Source organism: Prionailurus bengalensis, chromosome A3 (genome assembly GCF_016509475.1).
Source record: "Prionailurus bengalensis isolate Pbe53 chromosome A3, Fcat_Pben_1.1_paternal_pri, whole genome shotgun sequence".
Lineage (NCBI taxonomy): Eukaryota > Metazoa > Chordata > Mammalia > Carnivora > Felidae > Prionailurus > Prionailurus bengalensis.
The window spans coordinates 99,895,781-99,916,887 of NC_057354.1; the positions used below are offsets into that span (position 1 = coordinate 99,895,781).

Below are 21,107 nucleotides of genomic sequence, written 5' to 3' on the forward strand. Positions count from 1 at the left end.
AGGTAAGGGGCAGAGAGAGGGGGGACAAAGGATCCTAAGCAGGCTCCACGCTGACAGTGACCTGGATGTGGGGCCTGAACTCACCAGCAGTGAGATCATGATCTGAGCCGAAGCTGGATGCTCAACCCACTGAGTCACCTAGGTGCCGCTAAAAGCAGGGATTCTTAAATGTTTTGGTCTAACAACCCCTTTACACACTTAAACCCAAATTTTAACAAATTTTTTGTAAGCTTTTTTTAATGTTTGTTTATTTTTGAGTGAGCGGGGGAGGGGCAGAGAATCCCAAGCAGGCTCCACAATGTCAGTGCAGCGCCCCACTTGGGGCTCAAACTCATCAACTGTAAGATCATAACCCGAGCTGAAGTCAGAGGTTTAACCGACTAAGCCACCCAGGCACCCCAGCAACAAATATTTTTAAGAAAAATAACAATTTTCCAAAAGAAAAACATTTGGAGGTGTGACAATGTTTTACAGCTTTGCAAATACCTTTAACATTTGGCTTAATTGAAGACAGCTGGATTCCCTCATCTGCCTCTACATTCAAACTATTGAGATGGGCTGTTCGAAGTATATAAGAAAATCCAAGTAGTGTCACTGCCCCCTGAGAAAGATCTTGAGGACACTAGACTACACCTTCAGAAGTTACTTTAATAAGCATTCTTCCCGTTTTAAATCATTCACTCATTCATTCATTCACTCACTCATTCAACACTACTGGATCCCGGAGATAGAAATGAATCATGTGATTGCCTACCCTGGAGTTTAGCTGAGATGAAAACTAATTAAAAATTACAGCACAGGGGCGCCTGGGTGGCTCAGTCAGTTGAGCATCCGACTCTTGATTTCATCTCAGGTCATGATCCCAGGTTCATGGGATTGAGCCCTACATCAGGCTCTACATGGAACCCACTGAAGATTCTCTCTCTAAAATAAAAAAAAGTAAAATAAAATAAAAATTACAGCACAGCATTAATGAGAACAGAGGAAGGCGCTAGTATGCCTAATAGAGGCAAGGAAGGCTTAACAGAGTACAGGGAATTTGAATTTGGGCCTGAATTTCCTGTGTTCTCTTTAAGCAAAGGGAAGAACATGTGCAAAGGCCCAGCAGCAGGAACCAATATAGTACAAGACAGCACAGGGTACACTGGGAGACAAAGGAAAAATTTGTTGGACCTTATATGAGAAGTTAGGTTTCACCCTTTGGACCATAGGAGGCTGGGGTGACAAGAGCTTGCTTTTCTGTTTTTCAAGTCAGTTTTCAGGTATCATTTATATAAATAAACTTTGGGGCGCCTGGGTGGCGCAGTCGGTTAAGCGTACGACTTCAGCCAGGTCACGATCTCGCGGTCCGTGAGTTCGAGCCCCGCGTCGGGCTCTGGGCTGATGGCTCAGAGCCTGGAGCCTGTTTCCGATTCTGTGTCTCCCTCTCTCTCTGCCCCTCCCCCGTTCATGCTCTGTCTCTCTCTGTCCCAAAAATAAATAAAAACGTTGAAAAAAAAATTATATAAATAAACTTTGCCCTTTTTGGGTGTACAGTAAACACTAAGACAATCAAGACTTAGAACATCTTCATTATCTTAAAAAGTTCTCTCTGTAGTCAACGCCCACTGTCCCACCCTCCCTCTGAGGCACGCAATTATTGATGATTTCTGTCTCCATAATTTTTTACTCTGAAATAATAATGCACTCACAGGAAGTTGCAGAGAGGGCCCATGTACACTCACCCAGCTCCCTCCCATGGTAGTAGCATTTTACAAAACTATAGAAAACTATCAAAGCCAGGAAGCTGACATTAGCACAATGCAATTAACTAGGCTACAGACCTTATTCAGATTTGGCCAGTGTTTACACTCATTAGCTTGTTTTACAGAACATAGTTGGGCCACAATATGAAAGATGGGTTAGCGAGGTAAGGACAATGGAAGAACTCAGAGGTACAGGGAAAGGACTGGAGGAACCATTTCTGAAGACCAGAAATGTTCTGATGGACAATTTGGTATAAGCACTTAATCTTTCTGGAAATGACATCTCCCATACCACAGAACAGCAAGCAGAAGGTTGTTTTAAAGCAAAGGGCCTGACCTCTAACCGAATTGAGGAAATGTTTCCTTCAGCCATGAAAACACCAGATAACTATAATATTCCTTCTCACACTTATACAAAGAAGAAAAATGTTTAGTCATTTTCATTTTCTTACTTTTGACTGATTGCAAACAGTGAAATAACTGTCAAAGATCTGAGATTCTCTTGAGGTTTAGACACTTTTTCTGTTTGCTCTCCTTAACAGAATAAGCTAACAACTCCCCAAACTGAAACAAACTAAACCTCTATACTTACTCTTATTCCTTCCTGGAGTCCAGTTATTTTTGTTGCTTCTCTTACCTGCTCCAGCCATGTATACTATTGACAATGCCTTAATGTCTGTACCTTAATATATTTACAGACATCAATTACTCATCACAAAACTGTAGGGTGTGGTTGTCCTCACTTTTATAGCCCAAGACCCAGAAGCTCCTTAGTGTTGGTACCCAGGATCACACACACCAATACTGTAAAGTGCTTAGAAAGGCACACGTTCAATAAGTGTTAGCTCGACTTGTCAGAAGCCGGGTTCTCTCCACTTACCAAACCCCAATGATAGCCTGGATGGACCTCTTTCTTCAACAGCTGTGCTGGACTTAATTTAGGCAAAAGCTCCACGAGTGCAATGGAAATATTTCTGGTGACAAAGTCCCCGTTTAAATCCCGTTTGTTTAAACCTTATTTGGCTGACAGCTAGTTTATCACTAGTTACTACCAAATAGAGTGCTTGGGTAGATCTGAGTGATTCAATACTTATTTCTTGACTTTAAAACAAGCTTTTTAATATGTTTGAAAGTAGATTTAATTAAATATGGTAACACTATCTATACTGTGTCCTGTGCTAGGTATTTTATACACATTTTAGCACTAAATCCTCCAAATTCCAACTGTTATGATCATTATTAGCCATATTACCATCTGTAATCTGGCTGATTTTAAAGATGGGGAAATCAAGGCCTAGGAAAGCTGTCATGCGTTGCCCCAGGTCACAGAGCTAGTAACGGGGTGTACAGGATTAAGAACAGCTTTCGCCTAGGGACAGACTCCTATATGATACACACACAAACCAAAAAGCCCAGAACAATTTCAAATATAAAAGAGTAAATTAAAATAAGCAAAAGCAAACATAGGACAAAGAAACGGAGGCTCAGCAAGGTTAAATAACTGGTCCAAGGTTACAGAGAGACTATCAGAACCAGAATCCAATGGCAGATCTGTCTTGACTCCAAAGCATAGTTCATTTCCACCAAACCACGCTACCACGAACACCTGGTAAGGGGTAGTATAAATATTCATTGAATTAATAAGTCTGAAAACAAAGTTGACAAGGAAGAGGGTTAAAAAAATGTAAAAGAAATGAAAATGGAAAGGTAGTTTACGGACAAGGGAAAAAAGGAAAATACAAACACACCCTCCAACAGTTTTCCAAGCAGCGCATTCAGGGTGAGGCAAGGTGCTGGAACAAACTTTGCTCGGGTCCCGCCGGACACCCAAGCTGGCGGGCGCGGAGTCTTCAAAGAGATGGTTCCGGAGGAGCCTACCTCCGGAGGAGCCAGCAGCGAAGTCCGGCCGCCTCCCGCGCCCACGCCCTCTCCCGACCGCGAGTCACCCGGCCTGGCAACACGCGACGACGACCGGAGGGCTGCCGCCTCTCCCTTCCGAGCTGCTGGTTTAAAAAGGAATACAAACACATGTCCCCAGGCAGCCCGCAGCCTCTCCTCGGGGTCTGGGCCCGAAGCTCGCTTTCCGGGTCGGCCGGACAGAAATGCGCCCGAGGGCCAGAGACCCTCGGGGCTGCAGCTCGTCGCCGGGCAGCGCCCGCCGCCCGCGGTCAGCCCAGCCCAGCCCAGCGGCGGAGGCGCACACAGCCCGGACCCGGGTAGGCCCCAGACGGAGCTGGGGCGGCCAGGCAGGCGGGCGCCCTACAGGCCACGCGGGCCGGCAGTACCGGCGAGCAGCGGGCGCCGGCGGCTGGGCATTTCCTCTTCCTCCCTACGCGCTGCGCGGCGGCGCGGCGGCGGCGGCGGCCAGGCCAGGCCAGGCCAGGCCGAGGCCCGGCTCGGGCGCCCGACCGCGGCCTGCTGGCTAGCGCGGGCAGGCGCCGCACCGCCCCCGCCACGACCGCCGGCCGCGGGGCCTCGGGGCAGCTGGGCCCGGCGCGGGCAGCGAGAGGCGGGGCCGGCGTGCGGGCGGCGGAAGGAGGCGGAGGAGGAGGAAGAGGAGGAGGAGGCGGCGGCCGGGAGCCGGGGGAGAGGGGCGGGGGGTGGGTCGGGGGAGGGGAGGAGCGGGATTTGCGGAGCGCGGCGCCGCAGCCGGGAGCCGGCGGGCCCGAGAGTGACCGAGTCACGGCGGGCGCCGGCGGAGCCGCGGCGTCGGACCCGCCTCCTGGAGGAGCTCAGCCCCGGCCAGGCCCGGCCCCATTCCCGCCCCGCGCCGCCTCCCCGCCGCCGCCGCCGCCGCCGCGGGAGCGCTCCCCTGCCCACCCCGCCCCCGCGGCCGAGCCCGGGAGTCGAGTGGGAGTCGGCCGGCCGGCGCGGGCAGCGCCGGGACCCCGCCGGGGACACTGCAGCCGGAGCCCGGGAGGGGCCGCGCCGCCACCGTCTGAACTAGGATGTCCCGACATGAAGGTGAGAGGAGCCCCCGCCCCCACCCCCACCGCCCGGGCCTCGGCCTACCCCGCCCGGGCCAGGCGCCGCGGAGGGCGGCCGGGAAGCGGGGGAGACTTCGGCCGAGCCCGAGCCGGGCCCGAGGCGCCGGGCCTGGGAGCGAGCGAGCGAGAGCGGAGAGCCACGGCGCCGCCGCCGCCACCACGGCCGCGGCCCTGAGCTGGGCCTGGTGCCGGAGGCGGGGCGGCCGGGCCGGCCGGAGGGTTTGCACTGTCATGGGGCGGGGGAGGGGGAGGGGAGTCGGCGGGGCCCGTTACCGGCGGGAGCCGGGCCCTCGGGACTGATACCGGCCGCCGCGGCCCGCCCGGCCAGCCCCAGAGCCGCGGGCTCCGGCGCGGCCTAGCGCTCCCGCCGCCCCGGAAGGGCTCGGTGCGGCCGCCGAACGGGGCCCCAGGCGGCAGCAGGAGACACAGGAGCCCTCCGTGGACCCAGTAGGCGCGTCCGGTCGCCGGGAGACGACGGCGAGCGCCCCTGCCTGCGGGCGACCGCGGGGCGGGCGGGAAGGCTCTGCGGCCGGGGAACGGGAAGCCCCCGCCACCCGGAGCCCGCCCCGGCCTCGCGGCTAGGCCTCGGCGAGTCCCTGGGCTCGGGTAACCAAGTTCCCGGGGCGGATCCGGCCCGGCCGCGGCGAGTAAACTCCCTGCTCGATCACCCGGTCAGAGCGGGACTCGCTCCCGGCGGGCCGCGGGCCCCTCGCCTGGCGTGCACTACCCTACCTAACCAGGTTTTGGTAAATGACCGTGGTGTAGTCTGTTAGTGGTCAGGGGCGTTTTGGACTTGTTTTTCGGTCTAAAAGCATGATTGGGGTACAGTTGCAGATAAGCAGACAGCTCTAGCCCAGTCCCAGGGCACAAAGAGAAACATGTTTAGGAACGATGTATAGGCATTGAGCCGGTAAAAAATAAATAAATAAATAAATAAGTTAACTTCAATTTACTGCCATATGGTTTAGAAAAGGGGGAGGGGGTTGTGTTTTCTTTGTTTCGCTACCACAGGTCTTTAAGTAAATAAAAAGTGTTAACATACTTGGCGAAAAGTTTATCCTGGTAAGGTTAATGCAAGATTGTAGAAGTGGCTTTCAAGTATTATGTACTCTTGCTTTTAAAATCCTGTATAGGTGATGTAGGAGTGGAGAAAGTTTAGTGAGTCAGATTAGTGTGTTTCACACCATTGGAAGGGTATTCTTAAGGTAATGCAGGCCTTAGAATTTTGAGGTCGAAAAACTTAGATGGATTAAAATTATATTTAGGGCAAGTTTCAGAATTTGCTCAACTGGGCTGTTGAGATTGACTTAAAGAACATTTTGTGTTCAAGGATTCTGTATTTTAAAAGGCTCAAACCTAATAGGAAATATACCGTCTTTTCTTCACTTATTGTGGGCAAGTGTAGGACATTGTAAGGCAATAAGGGACTTAGGCTCATAGAAACTGTGTCCATTTTCCCAATTTTTCCTACTTAATGGGAATGTGTTCTCTATCTCTGTAATTTAAAAGAAGTTGTTACTAAAGCTACAACTAAATTTTAATTTGGGATGTTAAAGTTTATATTAGATGTAGCTGTGTGTACGTTGACCACCTTTAAGACAAAATGAAACGGAGCATGGCCGCAGGCTCTCTTACTCTTAAGAACTGGGAGCGTTAAAACTACGGAATCAGCAATGGAAGAATGGGTTTGAGACCCATTCTCTGCTTCAGGAAAACATCCAGATAGTTCCATTCTAATTGGATGATGTCCTGGGAAGATTCCTTTACCCCCAGTAATCTTTTAAAGTCCCACAGTGTGAACATTCTTGAATATAACACAAATTCTGTAATTTAAGCCCATTTCCCCCTATTTGATCCTGTGGAAAGGCATATGGTTTTGAAACTTACATTACCTTTTACTTTCTTGAATACTACTGAACCTCAGCAAGTTAATAGCACACTTTTTCTGGTAACTTACACAATCCCAGATGTTTCTCAAAATGAAACATTGCTATATATAATCCATTAGTTGAAACCTTATAGTACAATATTTGACAAGTGATTATCTTTTGAGGGGCTAGTTTATGGCCTAAGGCAGGAGTGGCAGTCTCATTAAGAATCACATTTAATTCATTAGATATGTTTTGTAGATTATTAGTTCAGGCTGCCATTATTTTCATCAGTAAAAATTTAATCAACAAATTTAGAGTTTGACACCCTTACTATTATAGTTCTTTTCTCACTTTTCTCTTTTTTGGGCAAGCAAATCTCATTTCTTTTAGCATTTCTTTAGTGGTATGATTTTTGAGTTCTTTTAATCATCTGTCCCACCTCCACATTCTCTGTGGTTCTTGTTTCCTTTTGCACTGTGACCCAGACTGGATGTAGTAGTCTGGTAAAACATATGAAATGTGCTGCCTGTATTGTTGTACTTGGATTGCGCTACCTTTTCAGTGCCTTCCGGATGCATGTAATTTGTTACTTTGTCTTTGTGCCCACCCTAATGAGTTGCATGATATATGTAATGATGTAACTTTGGACAACTCAGCCCCAAGATGGACATATGTCAAGCTGAGTCTCTACCTTGTGAAGCAGGGGACCACGTCTGAGAAAGGAGGTGCAACCAGGAGCATAAAGAAATGTTCTAGCCAGGGGTCAGCATACTTTTTCTGTAAAAGGCCAGGTAGTAAATATTGTAGGCTTTGTTTGCTATAAGGTCTCTGTCATCTCTGCCATTGTAGTGCAAAAGCAGCTATAGACGACATGTAAATGAATAAGCACAGCAGTGTTCCAATGAAAACTTTATTTTTGGATGCTGACATTTGAATTTTGTATAATTTTCATGTGTCGTAAAATATGATTCTTTGGTTTACCACTTAAAAATGTAGAAACCATTCTTAACTTGCAGGCGTACAAACACAGGAGGTGGCTGAATTTGGCCCACTTTGACCTGTGGGGTATAATTTGCCTACTTCTTTTCTCACCTAGAGCTTTAGAGAGTTGATGGAACTCATAAAGGGCCCACTGTGCTTGGTATTCATTCCATCATTTCCTTTGGGTAATGGTAATGGGGAGTAACTGGTTTGGTCCATGGTTTGTACCTCAGTTTCCAGCCACACCGTGGAGATTGGTAGAGAAGTAATTGTTCTTCAGGAGTGAAAAACAGGCTCCCCACCTTCCCAGACCATGTCTGAGTGGAGTCGGCAGTACTCTACATTAAGTCTCCTGCTTGCCCATTATGACTTTTCTAGCCAGAATTCCATTTTTCTGTCTTTTAATTCGCTTTGTAACATTCTTGTCATCTTAACAAACTTTTTACATCAGTGCCCAGTCACTTTATGTTCACCATACCAACGCCATCTAGTTCCATGTTACACAGTGAAATCAGTCATCTTTTTTATTTGTAAGAGTATTTTTTTTAATGATTCACTACACACTTTCTTAAATATAGGTATGTTATTCAGAGCTTAAAATGCATTTGATAGCTTGGCAAATTAAAAACCTCAAATTACTCAGTGCTTATTAGATAAAATGAAATTATGAATGCTCTCGCATGAGTTTGAGCCTAGTTGATTCCCTGGAATTAGGAACACATTTATTGCCTTAAATCAGTCAACCTTTTTTCAGTTGCTACTATGTATAAGGCACTTTTCTAGGAACCAAGGAGTGTGGAGATGAATGAGACATGGCTCCTCACCTTGAGTCCGGTGGGAAGATGCATGTGTATATACAGCTTCTACAGCACAATGGGAGACCATAAGGAGATAAATGAATTGAGGAGAAAATCATTATCAACTTTATTCCTAATGGATTTTGCCCCACTTCAGAGAGGGAATCTGTTTTTCTTGAGCGCCTTCCTTTTTTGTGGGCTACTCTTGATTTTGGGAAAAAATGAGATTTCAAATAGAGTCCTTATCTTTACCGGATTTATATTTCCCCTAGCTTTTAGAAGACTTTCATATGTAAAAGTGAGAGCAAGTAGGTGAACAGGTAGGTGATCTTATTGTTACGTTTTTCTCAGAAGCATCTAATATTGTTTATTTTCAAACTGTGAAGTATAAAAGTATGTAGGCCATTAATCTAGCTTTTGAAAGTTGTACCATTTTTTGAAATTGTACTGCTCTTGTTAGTAGATTTACATTTCCTCGTCTCTAAAAATATTATCTGACCCTAAAAGCTCACATGCAGAAGATCCCAGAGTGAAGTGCAAGAATTTTGTTTTCAGGATTTGGGGACTGCAAAAGCCAGGATTGGTAATTGGCTTGTGATTGTAAGGTGATGACTTTTGCCTTCCTGTAAGTGAAGTAAATTGACTCCCACTGAAAAGATTTTGATTTTTGCTAACATGTCAGACCATTTATTTTACTTTAACTATGATTCGTTAAAAGATTATGACATTCTTAATTAAGGCTTTTTCAGTTCAATAGGTCATGAATTATATTTACCCTGATTATAAATAAAGGATAGATAAAAATGTAAATATTTTATTCCTGGGGTCTTTGATTTCATTTCATAAAAAGTTGATTTTGAAGCTCATTTGTCCCATATTTTTGGCATTTGTGTTTAAGTTAAAATGTCATTAAGTACAACTTTCTTGTTTTAAATTAGAAATTTAATTTGGAAGAAACTCCTTTCAGTCTTAGAACTTGAAGAAATATTAGCAGCAATCTTGTTTAAAAGAAAAACTTTTTTATAATAGAAACTTAAGAAACTTCTGATGTGAAATGAACAAAACAAATCCCTTCGATTAGGCTTGCAAATCTTAAAAATGAAGAAATCCATGCACTTACGACTCATAATTTTAAAAACATCAGCTTTAGAGAATCTACCATATACATTTGCTGAGGCTTGTTTTTTGTTGTTGTTTTAAACTGGAGGGTCCAAAAGCTGTTTCTAGTGAAAGTTAAGGTGTGGTTGAATTATCCTAGAAATAGTGTGTCTTTTAATTACATTATAAATATTGCTGGGGAGCTATTTTCATGAGCATGAACTCAAAGGAAACATTTCCTACATTTTATGCTTGTAAAAGTTAAAAGTAAAACCCTGTTCATAATTAAAATCTTTTTTATTTTTATTTACTTATTTAAAATGTTTATTGATTTATTTTTGTATGTGAGAGACAAGGGAGAGCATGTGGGAGGGGCAGAAAGAGAGGAAGAGAGAATTCTAAGCAAACTCCGGGCTGTCCGTGCAGAGCCCAACTCAGTGCTCCATCTCACAAACCATGAGATTGTGATGTGAGCCAAAAGCAAGAGTTGGCCACTCTGCTGACTGAGCCACTCAAGCGTCCCTGTTTGGTTTTTTTTTTTTTTGTTTGCTTGTTTTTGTTTTTGTTTTAGAGAGAGAGTGCAAGTGGAGAAGGAGAGAATCTTAAGCAGGCTCCACTCTTAGGGTGGAGCCTGACCAGGGCAGAGCCTGATGCAGGGCTCGATCCTATGACCCTGGGATCGTGACCTGAGCCAAAATCAAGAGTCAGATGCTCAACCAACTGAGCCACCCAGGCACCCCTATGATTAAAATCTTTGTTTTTTGTTTTTTAAGTAAGTAATTTTTTTTCTTTAATGTTTGTTTAATTTTAAGAGGGAGAGACAGAGCACGAGCATGGGAGGGATAGAGAGAGGAAGACAGGATCCAAAGTAGGTGCTGTGCTGACAGCAGAGAGCCTGATGTGGGGCTTGAACTCACAAACTGTGAGATCATGATCTGAGCTGAAGTGAGACTCTTAACTGACTGAGCCACTCAGGTGCCCCCCCCCCATAATTAAAATCTGTGTGAAAGATTAATTCCATATTAATTTTAGTGTTATGCTAGGAACCATGATGTTTTTCAGGTTTTTTTTTTTTAATGATAAGGTATGTTTTTTTCAATTGCTGAAGTTATTTATTAAATTGAGGAAAGAGCCCTTAAGAGGTATACAGATCAGAACTTTTTTAAAATGTGGTAACTTTGGGGCACCTGGGTGGCTGAGTCGGTTAAGCATCCGACTCTTGGTTTTGGCTCAAGTCAGGATCTCACACGGTTTGTGGGTTTGAGCCCTGCCTTGGGCTCTGTGCTGACAGTGCAGAGCCTGCTTGGGATTCTCTGTCTCTACCACTTTCTCTGCTCCTCCCCCCTCAAAATAAATAAATAAACCTTAAAATAAAAAAATTAAAATGTGGTAACTTTTGTATTGGTCAATTGTCCTGATTCGTGTTGGAGTGGGGAAAAGGCAGACAGTTCCCGAAGGGAACATACTACCTAGATTACATAGGAAGGAAGCGAGTGGTCATGAAAAGAGAGGGTGTTCTTGGGATGGTAAGGATAGGAGGACAGGACAGGGCTGTCAGAGGAAAGTTAGGCAAGGTGGACATGAAGCTTGGAAATGATCTGTAGCCACAGGAAGTTAGAGACAGAAGACCACCTTTCATGCTGAGTACCAGGAGGTGAAAATTCATCATCCTGTGAAGCTAGCAATAGATGAATTTCCTTGTTAGGCACCTTCCAGGGTGCCATCCCTACTACCTGTCTCACCACTCTCCCACAGTGTTTGTTAATCGTGCTTTTCGTTGTCTTTCTAAATAGAAAGACAGTTCATGTACATGGGTCTATCCAGTTCATGTACATGGTCCATTTATTTCTTCCACAGCCACAGTGCCAACCAGCAGTCCAGCAGACCTTGCCAATGGCTGTAAGGAGTATCAGGGAGGAAGTATGAATGGATCCCAGCAAGTCCATCACTGCTGTTAGAAAAAAACAACTAAAATCACGAGAGTGGGTCAGTCAAGTCACCTTCAGCTAGGAGGGACAGACAATAAATGGGTGAAGCCTCTTGACATCATGATTAATTAGGTTTAGCATTATGTTCTACTGAGTTGTGTGGGTTTGTCCCCCCCCCCCCCCCCACTGGTTCTCAGTGCTAGTGTCATGAACTTCAGCTTTTTTTTTTTTCTGTTAAGAGGATTTTCATTAGGAGAGTCACTTTAGAGTGCTAACTTGAGGACCTATTAGAACAGTCACAGGCATAATCAGTTATAATTTATTTTTTGTTTTTGACTTTTGTTTCTTTTTGAGACTGTCACCCTCCCCTCCCACCTAGTAAAGTGGAGGGTCCCTCTAGTGGCACCCTTGCCTTATTCTCCAAGCATTTTTTTGTGCTGTAATTGTTTGCTTGTGTGCCTCCCCAACAAGTTACCTGAAAGACAGGTATAGTGTTACACTTACCTTTACACCCTACCACCAAGCACAATGTCTGGACTGTCGGAGGCCAGACATTTGAACACTTGTGGGTGATTGTTAGAGATGTTATTACTTGTCTAAAAAATGGTGAGACTAGAAACTGCTGTCTTCTGCTTTTATCTGGGAAGCTGGCTAAGAAGGAGGGAGATGGTAGGAAAGATTTGGAACTTTCATAAAAGTAAGAGGGGATGAATAAACTACGTAGAGTGAAAACTTAAAGGAAGCTGACTCCTGGGGGAATGACTTGGGATTAGACTCAGGTACTATTTTTTTGTTCTACTTCTGTCTCTGGTTTTGGATTAACTGGCTATGGGTTCTGAATATTAATTGCACCATGTGTGAGTTTTCTGATTCATTCATTCATTCATTCATTCAGTGGGTATTTATGGACTTCCTACTTGAGTACTACTCAAAATCATCTCGAGAGCTTGCCGCAAGTTGTTGACCCTTGCTGCAGCATTGATAATATTCAGTGGGTTTGAAACACCTTTGGGAATTAAATGCTTTCCTGTTGCACAGGCTGTGGTTCTTTTACAATTTGCTGGAATTAGTCCTTAAAATTTATATCTTATGACAGGGTAATTAAATCATGTAAATACTTTAATGTTTTGACAATATTCATCCACCCCTCCTTTTTGGGAGAGAGCATGTTAGCAGGGGCGAGGGGCAAGGGAGTAAGGGAGAGAGAGAAAGTGAGAATCCTAAACAAGCTCCACACTCAGCACTGAGCCTGACGTGGGGTTCGATGAACCCTGGTTCATGACCTGAGCCAAAATCAAGAGTTGGACACTCAACCAACTGAGCCACCCAGGCGCCCCTCTTTTTAAGCCTACTTTCATTTAAGTTTCTCAATTCTAATTCTGCCCAGCAGTACATTTCTTTCCTTAATATTGTCCTTAGACTGTGAATGTCTCAACACATATCTGCATATGTGAAAGTACGTTCAAGTAGATTATTCCTCATAGGTTTATAAGTATCTTTGATGCTTGGAAAACAGCTCAAGGGATTAAATGTTTAATTTTTGTATTCAGTATAGTTTGTGTGTGAAGGCCTAATGGTTATATAGCAACTGTTGGAGTAACTAGATGGTACTTGTTTTTATTATTTCTCCTCAACCGTTATTCTTCTTTGGTGTCTTCTATGGTTGTAGAGGTTTGGCAGTGCAAGGAAATGAGAATCTTTCTAAATTAGGAGTTAACGGCATCGCAGTAAAACAGGCAGGGATTATTTAAAGGAGTTGTTACAGATGTGTCTCTTCTGTAAGAATGAAATAAATACATGCTGAGAGCTGGGGGTGCTTGGGTATTGGGAACCAGGTAGTTTTCTAGTTTTCATAATCTGAGATCTTACATTTAGCCTGATTAACACTGCTAGGGACTCTGATACAGTAAATTGCAATTTGAAATTAACGTAAAAAAAAAAAAAAAGAAAAGAAATTAACGTAAAATGTGCAGAGGAGGGAGTGATCTTCCCTTCCATAGGAAAAATGGTGATTAGCACCTGAAGTGACAGTGGGTAAGCATTTGACCCATGGTTTTCCTGACATTCCCTGTTAGGCATATGATATCGCTTCATGTTCTTTCACTGCTCCATGTCATTTTGTACAAGCTTTTTAGAAGTGCAAGCCACATGTAATTTTATTTTTTTATTTTTATTTTTTAAGCCACATGTAATTTTTTTTTTTTGAGAGAGAGAGAGAGAGAGGGAGCCACCGAGCGCAAGTGGGGAGGGGCAGAGGGAGAGAGAGAAAGAGAAGAGAGAATCCTAAGTAGGCTCCATGGCTCATTCTTATGACTGGTGAGATCATGACCTGAGCCAAAATCAAGAGTCAAATGATTACCCAACTGAACCATCCAGGTGCCCCGAGGCACATGTAATTTTAAATTCTCTGGTAGCCACAGTAGCAAACTAAGGAGGTGAAATTAAATTTAAATAGTTTAATACTTTAACCTAGTATATCCAAGTTAACATTAATCAATCAAGATAAAATTATTATATTTTTTTCTTACAAAGTTACAAAATTTTAGTATATATTTTACACTTAGCACACTTTAGTTCGTATCATCTGAGAATCATCTTTAGACTTGTACATTAGGAGTCTGCTAATAGACCATATATAGTCTCTTTCCGTAGGTACGTTTTGATGTAGTATTGCCATCTGCTCAATGGTGAGTTCATTAACATTCTGGATTTTTGCTTCTTGAATTAATTTCCTAAGAACCCAATTTACCTTTTTCACTTAAAAAAATTTTTAACCTACATTAGCAACATTTAACCATTACAATAGAAAACTACTTTATAAGCAGCTATAAATGTATATAAATTATAATCCCTCTGGGCCCTTCAGATTGGAAGAGTAAATAATGGCCTCAGGGTGATTTTAATGTGAGTTTGTGGGGTTATTTTAAGTCCTCCGTGATGACAAACGTAAAATTTATAAAAATTGTTACTAGTCCATTGCAGGTTCTATTATGGTGGAATCCGAAGATTGTTTGGGTTCTATCTGGTGAGGATAGACTTTTCATCATTTGAAGAAAGTGACATCCAGGCTTGGTAATTTATTGTAGGTGTATTTCATTGTAATGAGATTGGGTCTCTAGTATCCATCTGGAAAAGGCCTTTGCCATCTAACAACAGAAAAACAGATGGTTATGACTCTTATTTAAAGCAATTTTAAGAAAATTGGGCATTTGGCTGGCTCAGTAGAGCATGCAACTCATAATCTCAGGTTGTGAGTTCAAGCCTCACATTGAGCATTTTAAACCTATGTTACTTTAGGGGCGCCTGGGTGGCGCAGTCAGTTAAGCGTCCGACTTCAGCCAGGTCACGATCTCACGGTCCGTGAGTTCGAGCCCCGCGTCAGGCTCTGGGCTGATGGCTCGGAGCCTGGAGCCTGTTTCCGATTCTGTGTCTCCCTCTCTCTCTGACCTTCCCCCATTCATGCTCTATCTCTCTCTGTCTCAAAAATGAATAAACATTAAAAAAAAATTTTTTTAAATGTCCAGTAGAAAATAAAAGGGACGATTGACAGACTTTTGACTGATGACTATATCTGAGAGTTCTGAATTTTTAATTTATTCCCTTGTTAGAAGTGAAGTGAGGATCAGGGGCGCCTGGGTGGCTCAGTCAGTCAAAGGCCCAGCTCTTGATTTCAGCACAGGTCATGATCCCAAGTTCATGGGATTGAGCCCCGCATCAGGCTCCACACTGAGCATGGAGCCTGCTTAAGATTCTCTCGCTCTGGGGCGCCTGGGTGGCGCAGTCGGTTAAGCGTCCGACTTCAGCCAGGTCACGATCTCGCGGTCCGTGAGTTTGAGCCCCGCGTCCGGCTCTGGGCTGATGGCTGGGAGCCTGGAGCCTGTTTCCGATTCTGTGTCTCCCTCTCTCTCTGCCCCTCCCCCGTTCATGCTCTGTCTCTCTCTGTCCCCAAAATAAATAAACGTTGAAAAAAAAATTAAAAAAAAAAAAAAAAAAAAGAAAACGGATTATGGAGCTAATAGCCAGCCCATTGTCAAGGTTAGCCAGCCACTGGTGATTTCTCTTTTTTACCTGTTTGGTGTACTGTTTAGCCAGTTAGAACTAGATTTGCAAATAAAAATGGACTGTTTCAGAGATAGTCTGTTAAAAATTAAAGACCTAGTGTTTTTTTTCCTTCATTTCACTGAAGCAGCAGTTCCACAGAGCAGTGGGTTTTATGGTTCTGTTCTTTTTCAGTCCCCCTACAGCCAGATCTTTGAAACATCAGGAATTTATGGCTTTTTTTTCTTTAATAGTGTAAAAATACTAGTATTGTATGGCTTGGGTGCTCTCACCTAGTGTTTTTCAAAGAGTAATTTAGGACGTGCGCTATTAGCACCACCTGGGAACTTGGACAGAAATGCAGATTCTTGGACGCTGCCCTGGACCCACTGAATCAGAGTTTCTGGAGGTGGTGCCCAGGAGTTTGTGTTTTCATAAGCTTCTACCTGGACCCAGTTATGACCAAAAGCATTTATGTGTGAGATGGTTATCGCTGGTGACAGGGACACACAATGGTTGTGATACAATTTTTTTATGGTATGGTACCAGTCAAATAGAAATTCAATTGCTGACCTTGACTTTATTCTTCTTTTTTTTTTTTTAATTTTTTTTTTTTTTAGTGCTTTTATTTATTTTTGAGACAGAGAGAGACAGAGCATGAGCAGGGGAGGGGCAGAGAGAGAGGGAGACACAGAATCCAAAGCAGGCTCCAGGCTCTAGGCTCTGAGCTGTCAGCACAGAGCCCGTCGCGGGGCTTGAACTCACAGACCATGAGATCATGACCTGAGCTGAAGTCGGATGCTCAACTGACCGACCCACCCAGGTGCCCCTTGACTTCATTCTTCTTGAACACTATGTTACTGTCACCTGAGGAGGTGAGAGAGAAGTGTGGCTCCCCACTCTAGACCAGTACTATAAATTTACTCAACACACATTTATTGAATTTATTGAACATATACTTGAGGCTTCAAGGATACCATAGTGAACAAAACAGAAAAGATTCCTGTCCCTGTTGCACTCACATTCTATTAGAAGGAATATATCAGGGGTATATGGTCTGTGAGCCAAACCTGGCTGGTTGCTTGTTTTTGTTTGTTTGTTTAGGATTTTATTTTTAAGTAATCTCTATACCCAACATGGAGCTCGAACTCACAATCCCAAGATCAGGAGTCACATGTTCTACCAACTGAGCCAACCAGATGCCCCTGTGATTTTTATTTTTTATTTTATTTTATTTTATTTTATTTTATTTTATTTTATTTTAGTTATTTATATTTATATTTAAATTCAAGTTAACATATAGTGTAGTATTGGTTTCAGGAGTAGAATTTAATTGGCTGCTGGTTTTTATAAATAAAGTTTTATTGGAACATAGCTGCATCTGCTCATTTGCATATTGTCTAAGTTCTTTTTATATTGTAAGGGTTGAGTTGAGCAATTGTGACAGAAAAAGTTGAAAATATTTGCTACTTAGCTATTTACAGAAAAAGCTTGTGGGTCTCTGGGGTAGACCATAAAAGAATAAATATGTGATATGTAAGAAAGTGTTAGGAGTTGACAGGTGTTATGAAAAACCATTCAGTGGGTTAAGGGAATAGAGAGTGGGGGCCTACTTTAGATACTGTAGTCAGGGAGGGCCTTCTTGAAGATGGGACATTAAAAGAAAAAATTGAATTAAGTGAAGTATATTTAAAGAAGGAAGGATATGGCTGAGGGCATAGCAAGTGCAGAGGTACTGAAACTTGGAATGTTTTGGGAACAGCGTCAAGGCCACTGTGACTGGAAGACTGTGATTGAGGGGGGAAAGGGATAGGAAAGTGCCATAGCTAGGACCAGATCCTGAAGACCCTTGTATTGTGGGCTGTAGTAAAGACTGTTTACCTGTGAGTATGTCGAGAACAACATTTGCAGAGCCCTTCTATAGAGAGCGGTCTTTTTGGCTAAACAAATGGCAAAGGCTGGAAATTAAATACCTGGTGTTACAATGCATTCCAACATCTCTAAGAAACATTTCTTTATAAACTTTCCCTTACACTCTTTACTCTTAAGCTTCGTGGTCCTCAGCCCCCATGTATCTATGTATTCTATGTAGCTAATGTTTCTTGTACATTAGAAATAGATAGAGGGGTTTGGTAGAGATCAGATATTTCCATGGTTTGAATGTAAAACCCTTGAGCCTAGAAATTGGGTCATCAATATTAGCAGGTTTCAAACTTTAAAAAAATATAACTCATAGTAAGAAATGTATTTGATATTATCCAATAGTTACATACATATGTAAAGAAATAAGTTTCACAAAACAGTACTTATCTTTACTATGAGAGATGTATTCTGTTTCTGTTATTTCATTAAAAACAAAGATACTAGGGACACCTGGGTGGCTTAGTCAAGCATCTAACTCTTAATCTCAGTGCAGGTCTTGATCTCAGGGTCTTGAGTTCAAGCCCTGTGTTGGGCTTCACACTGGGTGTGAAGCCTGCTTAAAAGAAAAATAGTTGTGACCTCCTAGACTGATTTCCCATTCTATTCATTGTTTGTGACTTGCTATTTGAAAAACACAGCCAATGCTATCTAATCCAAAACTTGGGAGTCCCTTGTGTACAAGGCATTGTGATAGGTACAGAGACAGATGGAAAACAATTTTTCCTCTTGGAGTGGGATATTGGAAGTTCTAAGTATATTAGATAAACTAGCTGTAGTATAACTGGAGCAGTAAGTGTCAAATCAGTTATTACAAGTTCCATGATGTTATTAGCAAGTAGAATAGAATGTTTTTTGGGTGTCAGAGAAGGCATTTCCAAAAGTTTGATATTTAGACTGAAGACTTGAAAAAATACTGTGGGTATTTTAAATGGAAGTATAATTGACATAGAATATTATGTTAGTTTCAGGTATACAACATAGTGATTTGGTATTTGTATACATTATGAAGTGATCACCACAAGTCTGGTTCCCATATGTCAGCATACAAAGTTTTTACAATATTAATGACTATTCTCTATGATATAGTACTGTATTTTTATAACAAGAGTTGGAAATAGAGCTGTCATCCAAGTGAGAGCATGGTAGAGGGTAAACTACAGAGCTAAGCAAATCTGAGATGTGCTCAAAAGAGGTGGGTGGGACAACACTGAGACCAGGGTTTCTGGAACAGAAGACTCCTGTATGTCTACTATGGGAGTGAGGTATTAGAATGATTGATTTACCTAGGACGCTTACCTGACTGAGCCACCCAGGGAACCAATTTATTTATATATTTTTAAGATTTTATTTTTAACAATCTTTATATCCAACGTGTGGGGCTTGAACTTGCAACCCTGAAAGCAGGAGTCATATGCTTTACCAACGGAGCCAGCGAGGCACCCTTGCTGACCCCTGCTTTAATCCATTTATTTAATAAATATATCTTGGGGGCCCCTAACGCGGCTCAGTCAGTTAGGTGTCCGACTCTTGATCTCAGCTCAGGTCTTGATCCCAGGGTTGTGAGTTCAAGTCCTGTGTCAGGCTCTGCAGTGAGTGTGGAGACTCCTTAATATTCTCTCCCTCTCTTGCTTTGCTCTTCTCTCCTGCTCACACTATCTCTCTAAAGTAAGAAAAAAAAATTTTTTTTTAATTAAAAAAAACAAAAGATGAGATAGTTGCTGAAGTGAGTGCAAATAGACCTACTTGGTGATTAATTAGAGGGATTATGGAGGGGTGAAAAGTCTAGGAAAATAGCGTTTTGGTTAGTTGGGCAGCACCATTCATCAAGCTGCATATCTAAGAAACATGCCTTGAGGGAGAAGGTGGAAAGCAGGGGAAAGAAAAGTGGTTTCCATTTTTAGCATGTTGGGTTTGAAGTACATGTGGGAAATCCAGGTAGAGATTTCCAGGGGCAGTTGAACATGTGGGGTCTAGAATTCATGAGTTTGGGCGTAATCCATAGTAGCAGAGTTGGTTGCTCAGTGATGGTGAGAACATAGACATCGAGAGGATGAGGAGACTGATCAATAAGCCCTTGGAAACACTTCACATTTAAGAAACAGGAGACTGAATGGGAATAGCCTGGAGAGTAGGAAGAGAACCAGGAGAGAATGTTGGCATTGAAACTTAGAAAGATGATTTTCTGAGAAGGAGGATTCAGTCAGTATTGCTGCAGATGGGTCAAGAAGATAAGAAATGAAGTGTTCATTGGCTGGAGCTCTTGGAGTGAGGAAGGTTGTGGAACTTGATGTGCACTTTCAAAGGAGTGGGCTAGAGGGGTGCCTGGGTGGCGCAGTCGGTTAAGCGTCCGACTTCAGCCAGGTCACGATCTCGCGGTCCGTGAGTTCGAGCCCCGCGTCAGGCTCTGGGCTGATGGCTCAGAGCCTGGAGCCTGTTTCCTATTCTGTGTCTCCCTCTCTCTCTGCCCCTCCCCCGTTCATGCTCTGTCTCTCTCTGTCCCAAAAATAAATAAACGTTGAAAAAAAAAAAAAAAGGAGTGGGCTAGAGCCCAGACTGCAGGGTGTTAAATCCTGAAAGAACACGAGAAGTTAGGAATACTCCCTAAAGATTTAACTGTGAAGGGAAGGAGAGATGTCAACAGTGAAAGGTATCTCTAGCACCTGGAGCAGGTTTTGGCAGATATTAGAGACTGGGAAAATCATTCATTCAATACTGTGCCTACTACTAGTATAGTATTTAAAAGTGGGGTAGAGTAATGAAAGATAAGTTCTCATTAGGGGGGCAAAAAAGAAACATATCATATAATTTTGGTTCATGATAAATATTCTCAAGAGCATAAAGCAGAGTGAGGGAACAGGGAATAAGGATTAAATGTGATAGAAGGTGAATGAGTGCTCTGTGTAGCTATTTTTAAAAGAATGGTCAGGAGGGCCTTTCAGAGGATGTGCTCCTTTGAAGCAGAGACTTAGTCAAGTATAAAGCCCTGGGGTTAGAGTAAAGTAGGTTTGAGGAACAGAGTAGCTGGAGCTGACCAAATGGGAGGATGAGGAGAGAAGAAGAGGTAGCGATGGACTGACTCCAGATTATATGGGGCACTTAGAGGCTATGATGAGACATTTGAACTTAATTCTTTGAATGTCGAGCTACCAGGACTTGCTGGTGTAGTGTAGGCAAAAGCACGTGGATACGAAGAAGGCCATTTACTGAGACAGGGAAGCCAGGGGGGAAGGAACGTGTTTGGAGGTGGAGGTCAGGAGTTCTGTTTCAGACACACTAGGTTAGAGATGTCTGTTAGATGTTCAGGCAGAGCTGTCTAGGCCATTTGGATGAATGACCTGGAGTTGAACTGGCCGAATGAGTGAATGAAGTCAAGACTTGATGTGACTGTTGCTCTTCTCTCCAGTTTACTGGGGCTTGAGTTCCTCAAACCTTTTAGTAGGTAAATGTCTGGAAGCCTATGACCCTTGTCTTTTTTCTCAAAGTAGCAAGAAAGAGGGAGCACAGAGGTAGAAAGCCCTGTGTGTCTCCTGTGGCAGTGCTGTAGTGATACAGTTCCAGACAGGAGAGCTCACTGTGGGAATTAGGCCAGTTTGGCAGCTGGGTAATGAATTAGTTTATTTTCGTTCTTTTCTCGCCAATAAATCAAGAGGAAGATAGAATAATAGACCTTTTGGTCCAGAAGGAAATCAACCTTCTATTTTTTTCCCCAAATTGTGTTCTAGAAAGGCTGAGTCATACT

The 21,107-nt window shown here is 43.3% G+C and overlaps 1 protein-coding gene and 2 long non-coding RNA genes across 5 annotated transcripts in view; 1 reads left to right on the forward strand and 2 right to left on the reverse strand.

The window, feature by feature from the left end:
* The window catches only part of LOC122497095, a 36,356-nt gene extending 35,482 nt beyond the window's left edge, over positions 1 to 874 (reverse strand). For all 3 annotated transcript variants that reach the window (XR_006301025.1, XR_006301027.1, XR_006301026.1), the window contains exon 1: positions 755 to 874. This is a non-coding gene — a long non-coding RNA (uncharacterized LOC122497095). The remainder of the gene's footprint in view (positions 1 to 754) is intronic.
* Positions 875 to 1,646: 772 nt separating this feature from the next.
* Positions 1,647 to 4,210, reverse strand: LOC122497096. Its single transcript, XR_006301028.1, has 2 exons — positions 3,494 to 4,210; positions 1,647 to 3,351 (listed from the first exon to the last, which is right to left on the reverse strand). It is a non-coding gene; the product is annotated as an uncharacterized LOC122497096 (long non-coding RNA).
* Positions 4,211 to 4,551: 341 nt separating this feature from the next.
* KCMF1 (potassium channel modulatory factor 1) overlaps positions 4,552 to 21,107 on the forward strand; it is an 82,485-nt gene continuing 65,929 nt past the window's right edge. Inside the window, exon 1 of the mRNA XM_043603836.1 lies at positions 4,552 to 4,709. Within this exon, the coding sequence (XP_043459771.1) occupies positions 4,694 to 4,709 (16 nt within the window). The 5' untranslated portion in view covers positions 4,552 to 4,693. The remainder of the gene's footprint in view (positions 4,710 to 21,107) is intronic.